At 33.2% G+C, this 11,070-nt stretch overlaps 2 protein-coding genes across 4 annotated transcripts; both read left to right on the forward strand.

The window, feature by feature from the left end:
• Positions 1–281: 281 nt before the first annotated feature.
• On the forward strand, positions 282–2,398 carry LOC141685247 (uncharacterized). Its single transcript, XM_074490360.1, has 2 exons — positions 282–727; positions 1,685–2,398. The coding sequence occupies exons 1-2, from the start codon at positions 382–384 to the stop codon at positions 2,218–2,220; spliced, it is 882 nt and encodes a 293-aa protein (XP_074346461.1). The 5' UTR covers positions 282–381; the 3' UTR covers positions 2,221–2,398.
• Positions 2,399–3,231: 833 nt separating this feature from the next.
• On the forward strand, positions 3,232–9,172 carry LOC141686675 (putative sugar phosphate/phosphate translocator At3g17430). Of its 3 annotated transcripts, none has more exons than XM_074491719.1 (11): positions 3,232–3,325; positions 3,406–3,463; positions 4,493–4,746; positions 5,337–5,444; positions 5,872–5,903; positions 6,015–6,065; positions 6,918–6,979; positions 7,057–7,318; positions 7,630–7,895; positions 7,990–8,084; positions 8,615–9,172. In XM_074491719.1, exons 3-11 carry the CDS (start codon positions 4,663–4,665, stop codon positions 8,777–8,779), a joined length of 1,125 nt encoding a protein of 374 aa, XP_074347820.1. In that variant the 5' UTR covers positions 3,232–3,325; positions 3,406–3,463; positions 4,493–4,662; the 3' UTR covers positions 8,780–9,172. The 3 variants fall into 3 exon arrangements, with proteins under 3 accessions (XP_074347820.1, XP_074347821.1, XP_074347822.1); XM_074491720.1 differs by having other exon boundaries at positions 3,240–3,325; positions 4,509–4,746; XM_074491721.1 differs by lacking the exons at positions 3,232–3,325; positions 3,406–3,463; positions 4,493–4,746 and having other exon boundaries at positions 5,331–5,444; positions 5,835–5,903.
• Positions 9,173–11,070: the final 1,898 nt, after the last annotated feature.

Here is an 11,070-nt window from a genome sequence, read left to right on the forward strand (position 1 = left end):
AATACGTATCCAAAACGGTATTTTCAGCCATGCACTTCCAGAATGAGTATTTTCAACCATTTACACCAAAAAATTGTTATTTTTAACATTCTTTCTCAATTGTATTCGAAGGTATCATGCATTTTGCATGAATCAGTAAACTTTAGCGTGCATTCCCCTATATATGATATTTTAGGTGCACAAAGTGCAATAACTTGAAACCTTAGGTGCACAGTTTGCAATTTACTCTTTAAAACTTGAAAGTGGTACTCTATAACAGGCCAGATTAGGTGGCCCAACCCAATTAGCAGAATATCAAAGTAAGTTGGGTCACACACAGACTCCAATTTATCTATTATCTATCAGAAACCCTAATTTCATCAATCTCACCACAAAAAAGCCATGGCAGCTACAATCGCACAACAACCAAGCAAAGTCCGATGGGGCGAGCTAGAAGAAGAGGAAGACAACGAGGACTACGCTTATCTCCTTCCGCCACGTCAAGTAATTGGGCCGGACCACAACGGAATTAAAAAAGTAATCGAACACAAGTTTAACGATGAGGGCAATAAGGTCAAAATCACTACTACTAGTCGTGTTAGAAAACTTGCTAATGCTAGGCTTAGTAAAAGAGCTGTTGAGAGAAGATCTTGGCCTAAGTTTGGTGATGCTGTTCATGAAGATGTTGGTGCTCGATTGACTATGGTTTCTACTGAGGAGATTCTTCTCGAACGCCCTCGCGCTCCCGGTACGTCTCTTTTATTCATTTTTGTGATCAATTTTGGAATTGTTTACTTGTGATATCGTATAAAGTTTTCGTTTATACGTCGTAGTGTAGTTTCGTGTTTTAGGGATTGCGGAGTAATTTAAGATTGGGATTATATAAAATTGTATGAAATCTTTATGAGTAGTTTTAATTTTTTTGAGATCAGTGTATGTATTCTAATATGAAATTTTATGAAGTTTTTTCATTGTTGGATGTTATATGGTGTTGTGTGGTTTCTCGATTAGGGATTGCGAGGAATTTGAAATTGGGATTATAAATCATTGATGCTTTACTTATTGGGTTGTGTACGGATTATGTATTCTCTTTGCCCGTGTTTATGTAATGAGTTGTGGGGTTAGTAGATGTGTGGATTCTGCTAGATGATGATGTGTATTTTGGGTTTTTCTTTTAAACAAATTTCATCCTTTCGTTAAAAATATGAATGAGGTTGAGTTTTAAAAATCAAAGTGGGAAACTTAATTTATATGTTATTTGGGTCGAGGAAGGTTTTGAGGAACAAACAAGGATTGTTTCAAGGAAAGAACATAAGTACAGTACTCCAAATATTATATTTGTTTCTAGTCATCAAAATTATTTTTCAATCATGCACAGTAGGCCGTTTTGCCGTTTTCTTCTTTTGTACCTGTGTTTACAAAGCATTGGCATTGATATACTTGAGTACTTCTGCAGGCTGACATTCGAACATTCTATTGTTTTTTGGACCCAACTTATTTGTTTATAACATTATACAGAACTATATATGTTAAATATTTAGCAAGTGGCAAGAAATTACAGTCTTGTAATTTCCATAATTTCTTAGTGTGATGGTTTATAAATGCTTCTATTCTGGATTTGCTAAAGTTTCATAAAACAGACCGAAGGGCATGTGGTTTTTGATGTAGTAACATTCTAATTAAGTATATGACTCACTCCTGTTAGGTAGCAAAGGAGAAGAAGCAAAGGCTAGTGGAGATGCTTTGTCTCAAATTGGGAAAGCAGGTGCTGTTCTTATGGTTTGCAGAACGTGCGGTAAGAAAGGAGATCACTGGTCTGCAAGGTGTCCGTACAAAGATCTTGCTCAGCCAAGCGAAACATTCAGTGAGCAGGCACCTACATCAGACGCTGCAGCTGCACCAGGTGCTACTAAAGGAGCATATGTTCCTCCCAGCTTGCGACCAGGGGCAGAGAGGACCACCGGCTCTGATATGAGACGCAGGACTGAAGAGAATTCTGTCCGGGTTACCAATCTATCAGAAGACACCCGTGAGCCTGACTTGCTTGAGCTGTTCCGTACATTTGGCCCCGTCACTCGCACATATGTTGCTATTGATCAGAAGACTGGTATGAGCAGGGGTTTTGGTTTTGTTAATTTTGTGAGCAGGGAGGATGCTGAGAGAGCTATCAACAAACTAAATGGGTATGGTTATGACAACCTCATACTCAACGTTGAATGGGCGGCACCAAGAGCGAACTAGTCTTATGTGGAGGCGAGCTAGTGCTCTGATATTTTAATAATTTGTCCTACTGAATGTTAAGATTTTCAAGAATGTCCTATAATGGTTTTGGATATCTTTGTGTTTGAATTTTTAAGTTTCTCGATGAGTTTGTAAATTGAAATCTGCATGTGGGTAATTTATCTATCTTCAGAAATAATTATTTCAGAATTGGGTAGTTTTTTGTATGGTGCATTTTGTTTGTGGACAGGAGATTAGCCTTCATCAGCTAATGCTAAAGGCTGATGGTCGCACATATTTTATCTTACATGATGGATAAATTAAGCCCATTCAAAGCAGAGATAAGTAGGCATCTAACAGGCACTTATTTAATGTAATATTTAGAAAAAAAATTGTCAGAGACTTCAAATTTTTTTCTCACATTTGATGTGTAACATGATAATTAGCAATTTTTCTAATAAGAATAAAATATTCCGCGTTGCGTACGTAAATATCATATGTGCCCACAACTAAAATTAATCACGTCAGGTGAAAATTTTATCACTCTTTTTTAAATACTAACCCAACTCTACTCTAGAAAAGAAAAGGGTGCACATTTAGAAGCTTTGTACACCCTTCATTAAATTTACTTTTTGGATCAGGGAACAAGTAAACTACTCGTGTGTGGTGCACTTTTTACCTCAACTGTACTACCCAAGTTTAGTGTGAGATTGACGTTGACCTAAAGTATAAAAAACTGATTTTATAAACTACCTTTAATTAAAATATCCTTAAAAATTCTTTAAACTATCAAATTTCAATTTTAAACTGATTCTTATGACGCTGGAAGATATTATTATCATCAATAAATATTAAGTACACAATTTCCCCTGTTTTCTAATTTATTTTTCGTTCATATTAAATTCGGAAATACAGGTAAAAAAAAAAAAGAAATGATAATAATAAAATATAAAACTCAAAATTACTATTGAAAAATTAAAAAAAAATCGAGAGAAAGGATTACATAAGAGAGGGTGTAGGAAGATCCAATGCGGACGCGTCTTCTCATATTACTTGGTTCTTCAGAAATTGGTCTTAGCCAATTAAGACAAAGCTGTTGGTCTTACTCTACATTGCGGCCTTCATTGTAAGCTCATTCATATACATATAAACCTTGTGTCTATAATTTTATGCTTTTGTATCTAATTATTATACTCAATTTATTAGATCATGTACTTTGATTCACTCTAGTTAAAGATCAGCTGCAAATCTGTTTTTTATACAGGTTAGTTTTTGTGATTTAATTTTTTCTATATGACTTGTTGTTAATGTTTAATTATTATATGTGTGTGTATTTATATTGAAGTTGTTAAACTGTGTTTTTATGAGGATACGTGTGAGGCGAATGAGCACTTTGAAGTTTTTGATCTGATTGTTAGAATGCTGATTTGCTACATTTTCGGTTGCGGAAATGGATTAATTTGTGATGTTTTGTCTAGGAACAGGCTCTCGGTGCTTTGTGTTTGATTAAAGTTAGGAAGCTGTGAGAGGTAGTGTTGTCTGGTCGATATAGAATTTGAAATTGCCGTAGTAATCGGAGGTGTAGAAAATATCGAGATATATATGATTGAAGGAGTTGGAGATTAGATTGAGTTACTTTAAGTTTTGTGAAAATGGAGGAATTCAGTCTAGCAACTAGCGGAATTTGTTCATTGCGATGGAGATTATGCGTAAACGACAACATAATTACGCATTTTATTCTAATTTAAACAGTTAAAAATAATGTAAGACTATCCTTTTAATGTTGATGGCAAGCACTACGAGAGTTGGCTCAAGCATCATATGTACTCCGTGTAGTAGAAGTTAGAATCATCACATTAGACTTTTGAGATAATAGCAGATTAAATATTAATGTCACTAAGATAGACTCATTTACTATTTAAATAATAATAAATTGCCTTCCAATTCTTGATTTTAATTTTTTAAGCTGAAATGGAATACTATCAGATGCTAAGTCATTAGAGTGCTGTATTGCATCCATGGTTAATTTACATATTATTTATAATAAAAAAACAAGTGAGATGAGATTAATGCCACGATGTGGAATTTTCTTTGAAAAAATTAATATATGCTCCCAGAAAATTTTGAAGATTATCCTCAAATCCAACATTTTGCATTCGAAATATCTGTAATACAACTTTACTGTGCTTGTTAATATCGCTCATTTTGTCAATTGCACATTTGACATTCCTTTTTTATTTATATAATTATATTACATTTAGTAGTTTATGAATCTGATGGGTGCAATTAATAGGTGTATTGGTATACAGCTCCACCATAGTTTATGGTGATTGCAGGACTCCTGGTTTTACCTACTAGGAACCAAATTGTATCTGGCCTTTGGTGTCCTTTGCTGTAAAAGGCTCAAAAGGGCCCACTATTTGATACAGAAGGGCAATCTACTGAAAGACATCAATAAGGAAAATGATTGACAAGTCACTTATTTTGACCTATTTGTATCTACTAGTCTACATTCTGCTCTCATCTGGAGTTATATTGTACAACAAGGTAAGTTGCTTTGCTCTTGATTTATGTACCTATTTTTGTTTATTTTGATTAAAGTAGTGTTGATCTGTGTTACAAAAGTGTGGGTCATTGGCCTTGTTATATCTGTTATTAGGCCTATTATACATGCTTGGTATAATATACATGTATGTCCCTTATAGATTATATATGCAGTGCATCAGAATGGAAAAAAGTAAGCTTAAAGACTGACGGAAAGAAATATGCATTATAGAGGAAGCTTAATACAAAATTACAGTTGTAATTTTTTTTGGCTCAGTTAAATTTCCCCGCACTTTTACTTGTAGGGTTTCTTACAACCATGAGGTTTGGTCCAGTGAATCCAATGTAAAACCTGAAGTCGGTGCAAATGATGCTGTAACCATAATAATTGAATGTGTCCTTTCTTCTATGCATTTTCATCCCATTGCTTGCCCTATTATCTTAATAATTACTATCATTTTTGGGATTTGACACATTTTTACTTACTGTGATTGCACAGCTATCTTGTTCTCTTTTATGACCTGAAAATATAAAAATATATTCTTTACATTGATGCTTTAATGTCTAGTTTATTGTTGAATTTTATATTGCAGTGGGTTCTCTCTCCAAAGTACTTCAATTTCCCATTTCCCATAACACTTACAATGATTCATATGGGGTTTTCTGGAGCAGTGGCATTCTTTCTCATTCGTGTCATTAAGGTAGCGCTCTTTTCTAAATTTTCTTAATGCCACTTTAACATGGATTTTCAAATAGCGAGCTAGTATGATTGATCTCTGTTGCAATTAACAATAGGATGCCTGTATACTTTCGTATGATAAATAAACTAGATATAAGCTGATCCTCATTGTTTAAGTACTGTTTCATGCTTTTATTTCTTGCTGTTAGTTCTTAATATGTGCAAATGACCAAGTGTAGGCATTTCTCCGATATGAATATTCCAAGCACACAATGGGTAGCTAAGCATATTGAGTATGATCTTAAGGGCTGTACCACTTATGGATGTGCTTTATATCATTTTGAGAAGTGTAGTTTTAAGATTTTCAGTTTAGTCTCTTATTGGTATTCTAAAAATATTTGCTTGTCTGCAGTGACTCTATTGTAATGTTTACCCTACTTGTTCCGCAGGTCGTATCTCCGGTTAAAATGACATTTGAAATGTAAGAATCAAACTTTGTTTAAGAAGACTTAAAACTGTGTGTAGAATTCTATGGATGCATGTTCTTTCCCTTATATGTCACCTTCTTATATTTTTCAATTGCTCATGGCAGATACGCAACATGTGTGATCCCCATAAGTGCCTTCTTTGCTTCAAGTCTTTGGTAAGCACTAGAGAAAATTCTGTAGATGCAATCTGTATATATGCTTTCATTGTAGGCGGCTCTTCTTAATATTCATCTAAATTTAATGCTGAAATGAAGAATCTTTTGGATGGTAGTGTTGTATGTACTGATGTTTCTTATGAGATTGCTTTTCCTTGTAGTTCTTTTTGCAATTGTTTTTACTATGCTGCTACTGCTATAATATTTTTACTCTACATGGTTATAGTTTGCGGAGATAGCTCTGGGTACAGTATGGAGTTTTGTTCCTGTTCAAAAACACATGTCGTCATGTTGATGTTACTTATTAGAGTTAGGTGCACCATGTTGACAATAGTACACTACTATTTGACATTGGAAGTTGTTTAACATTAGTATTTGCTTGCAATAGTTTAGGTCTGAACATAATGACTTGCATCAAGTGAGGCTCGGAAAATGAAGTAGAACTAATAAGAAAGTCAATCTATTTTTTAGTTTTACAAATCAAATGAGCTAATATCTTTTTGGATAATTACCAAATTTATGTGTTTGTGAACTAACTTCCTCCGCCATGATATATGTGCAATTCCATTTTAATAAACTATATACACTAAGAACTGTTTCAACTCCTTAATTGAGATGTTTCCATTCTGTGTTTGTTGATAAATTACAGTATATTGGACAGTTTGCTTCGGTGTTTAGTTAAGAATGTTTCAATGTAATATTGTTAGGTATGTCATTAAAGTTCCCTAACTTGCAAAGACAGCTTCTGGAATGACAATAACTATAACATGCATTGTAAATTCCATTTTATCCCAAGTTGACCCACATTATCTGTATTCTAAACCGTAATGCCCACTTTTATTATTGACACAGGTTTGGTAACACGGCATACTTGCATATATCTGTGGCTTTCATTCAGATGCTTAAAGCCCTAAGTATGTGATTTGAACAAAATTTACATTCCCTGCTATACAGTGAAGATTTGCTTACATACAGTTTTTGAATTATGCAGTGCCTGTGGCAACATTCCTCATGGCCGTTGTATGTGGCACTGACAAATTAAGATGGGATGTTTTCTTAAATATGTTGCTGGTCAGTGTTGGGGTGGTTGTTTCCTCATATGGGGAGATCCATTTTAATGTAATTGGTACAGCTTACCAAGTCACGGGTATATTTGCAGAAGCTTTGAGGCTAGTCTTAACTCAGGTCCTTCTTCAAAAGAAAGGATTGACTCTGAATCCTATCACAAGCTTATATTACATCGCTCCATGCAGGTTTAAGTTCATTTCTTTTTCAGTATTTTTTTGGTACTGTGTGTGGACAACTTGTGCACCTGTTGCTGAAAGTTCAGAATCAGCATATGAATTCTATTACACGAATGTTCTCATTCCATCATTGTATGATCCTACTCTGTGATGGGGTGATTTTTTCTCCTATATCATTGTATCCAACTCTGTGATGGGGTGATTTTTTCTGTAAATTGCCTTCTTTTTTTTTACTTTTATAGAAGAAAGCATTGTTCAGTTCATGAAGCTACCATGTTTCCGTTAGGTAACTTCTGTATTGCAATATTTCTCACTTGCAGTTTCGCATTTCTGTTTGTACCTTGGTACTTCTTGGAGCAGCCTGGAATGGAAGTCTCTCAGATTAAGTTCAACTTCTGGATCTTTTTTTCCAATGCCATATGTGCTCTAGCATTGAACTTCTCAATTTTCTTAGTGATTGGTCGAACTGGAGCAGTGACCATTCGAGTTGCTGGTGTTCTGAAAGATTGGATATTGATTGCTCTTTCAACTGTAATATTTCCGGAGTCTATTATTACTGGACTAAACATTACTGGCTATGCAATAGGTATCTAATTAAATTCATTACTGAAGCAAATGCTCCCCCCCCCCTTTTTCCACTAAAGCTTTTAACATTATTCTTTGATTATGATGTGCTTCAGCACTATGTGGTGTTGTTTTCTATAACTACATTAAAGTCAAGGAGGTTCGTTCATCTCAACTTCCAGTTGAAAGTATTCCAGAAAGAATAACGCAGGTCAGTTTTTGCAATACCCTGTGTTATTTTGGACTTGCATATTTGTGGTTTATCATCTTTTATTTTTTTAAGACACACACACAAACATATAGGCTTATATAGTTACCCATGCTGAAGTGATTATTGAGTAGTAAAAATGATATTGGACAAGAACTTATAACTGCAATATTTGTCCAAGTCTTGTACAACGAGTACTCTGTACAAGTTAGATACCCATAAGAGCTTTTAATGGATTATCAGAATGAATGTTGAGAATGGCTACCGATGACTTGGATTTAATGAATATGACATGTGCAGTGTCTTTAGACTATATTTGAAACATGAGTTTCATGACTTAATTATATCATGTCTCTGGGGAAAGTTTAATATAAAGGTAAATGAAAATTCGTTAGGTAATCAGTATATAGTAAACCGTATTCTATATTTTAGAAGAATAACAGAGTTTTTTAATATATACACACATCTAGCAATTGGTAAGTATTTTAAAAAGGGACGCTGTATTTAATCTTGTTCTGATTTTTGGTCAACAGGAAAGGATGTTTGAGAAGAAATCATCCGATAGGAATGATGATGTAAGGAATAGCAGGGGCGTCGGTTCTGCCTCTGATTCAATTGTTGACGAAGAGGCACCTCTAATTTCTTCATCTAGGATCTCACATATTGGACGTACACAGCTAAGCAACCGTGATGTATAATTGTTGTGAGAGGCTGAGAGCACACTCTGATTAAAGTGAAGCAAGACAAGATGTTGCGACGTCATACTACTAGTAAATAACCATTTTTTTGTAGGGATATGCAATTAGTCTGAAAAGTTGCAAAACTCAGTTTCACAACTATTCATCCTGCGGTAGTCTTCAGCACAGTTCAAATTATGCTCAGGACTCAGGTTCTTGCCTTTAACAGCATTGGTCTTTCTATTGTGATTTACCTTGGCCGGGATGTGGTGGTAAGTAACATTTTTATACTACTAAGTTACAGGATTAAACAGCCACTTCTATTTGTCAAAAGAAGGCACATGATACAGTGACTTGTATTCATTCAATTTTATTTATTTAATCAGCCATATATTCATATGATTATTATACTAACTTTTTCATTGTTAAAGAAATTTATCAAAGTGCATTTTTAGTGGGTTTCTTCCCTGTATCACCAGGTGCTAGCTAGCAATTGATGCACCCACCAACACATAATCCTCCTACTACATTTAGATGAAAATTTAGAACATGAATGATAAAATCAAACCACTTTGGATCTTATGACTCATCTTGTTAATCTTTGTGTTTTGTAAGCGGTAATGTGTGATTTTTTTGTATTGCAGCTCTTATGTTTTAATAAGATACTCTCTTTGTCCCATTCAGTTCTATACATCACTTTTCGGCATGCATTTTAATACTCGTTTAAATTATAATTCCATAATATTTTTTTTGAATTTTTCTTTTTGAATAAAAGTTTTATGTTTAAACTTTTATTCAAAAAAAAAATTTTGAAAAAAATATTATGAAACTATATTTTATAGAAACTTCGAAATACGTGCAAACAGTATACATATACATCGTAGGGGACGGAGGGAGTAGTTATGAAGTACTCCCTCTGTCATCGTCAATTCTTTGCATTGGGGGACGGGTGATTGACACGCACTTTAATACTCTCATTAAATGTAGTTGCATAAATCTTTTTAAAATTTTTGTTCTTTTAAATATAAATATGATGTTCAAACTTTTATAAAAAAAAAAGAAAATTTTAAAAATAAAAATGGAAATATACTATATAATTGTCTTAAAATAGTGTCAAACATGTGTAAAATAGTGTAAAGGACGGAGGTAATAATAACTTAACCAAAAGAAAAGGAAAGAAAGATGGTTGATGGTGTCTGATAATTTCTCTAATTTGAGGTTTTTTGAAAAATAAATTTTTTAAACTTATTTTTGTATAAATACGTTTTTTAACTATGGTATTGTCACTTTTTTTTGTCGATAAGATAGGTAAGTACACTAAGAAGTTCATCACCTTTTTTGCATTGGAATGGAATGCAATAAGATACTCAAATTATAGAGTTATTAGCCAACAAAACCCAATAAACTTGTTACTTTTTTGCAAATTAACCTTTTAAACCTTTTATTGGCCAAATAAATTAACAAACTTTGTTAAATTGTGAAATTTTCGTTCAAATTGAATAAACTAAACTAAGATTATATTTAGTACTAAAGTGGATTAACTATGGTTAGCTTATGTCATACGTGGCAGTATACAATTTTTTTTAAACATTATTAATTTAAAATACTAATTGATTTTTTTGTTATAATTTAACCTACTTATTTGGTAACAAGAAAAATGGATCAAGTATTTTATATATAATACTAAAAATAGTTTTTTTACATATAAAAGTCCAAAAAAAGTATTTACAAATTTAAAAGAATAAAATTACATACTAAAAATTTATTTGTGGGGCAAAACTAAAATTTTATTTGTGGGACAAAACTGCATACCAACATAAACATATATCGCTATTTGCTAACATTGTTCATGTACTACTTGGACTCACAGTTTTTTATCTCAAACTACATATATAGTACTTGTTTATAAAAACCATTACCGGAAAATTATTACAAATTTGAATAAGTGAGCAGCAGACACACCATTGCTACTGCTACTAACAAAAGAAAACATTAGTATCTGACATACTATATCGGAACATTTAAACTCTTTTAATAAATCCCTACATAAACCAAATAAATGTTGGACAAATTTAGTATTTTACATTAAGTTATGATTTATTTTGAGACTCTACATGAGTGACACACATTATATGTTAGTGGTGTGTATTTATTGGAATGTCCTCTCCTCTTCGAGTGGATTACAACGCATATTTACACGGTCAAAATGAATAAAAGGTAAATGATAACTGGTGTTGCAAATTGTGACATTTTAATGTGAAAAGTGGTTTTTGTACCAAATCGAGAGTAGCACAAACCTACTTCTTGATTTT

This window comes from Apium graveolens, chromosome 9, assembly GCF_009905375.1.
Source record: "Apium graveolens cultivar Ventura chromosome 9, ASM990537v1, whole genome shotgun sequence".
NCBI lineage: Eukaryota > Viridiplantae > Streptophyta > Magnoliopsida > Apiales > Apiaceae > Apium > Apium graveolens.

What these genes read in the sequence shown, in the direction of transcription:
- LOC141686675 (XM_074491719.1), top strand. Translation starts at nt 4,663, where the DNA reads ATGATTGACAAGTCACTTATTTTGACCTATTTGTATCTACTAGTCTAC. An exon ending in GTTAAAATGACATTTGAAAT is followed by an intron (nt 5,904 to 6,014) that starts GTAAGAATCAAA and finishes TGCTCATGGCAG; the next exon opens with ATACGCAACATGTGTGATCC. An exon ending in TCAGATGCTTAAAGCCCTAA is followed by an intron (nt 6,980 to 7,056) that starts GTATGTGATTTG and finishes TGAATTATGCAG; the next exon opens with TGCCTGTGGCAACATTCCTC.
- LOC141685247 (XM_074490360.1), top strand. Translation starts at nt 382, where the DNA reads ATGGCAGCTACAATCGCACAACAACCAAGCAAAGTCCGATGGGGCGAG. An exon ending in CGAACGCCCTCGCGCTCCCG is followed by an intron (nt 728 to 1,684) that starts GTACGTCTCTTT and finishes CACTCCTGTTAG; the next exon opens with GTAGCAAAGGAGAAGAAGCA.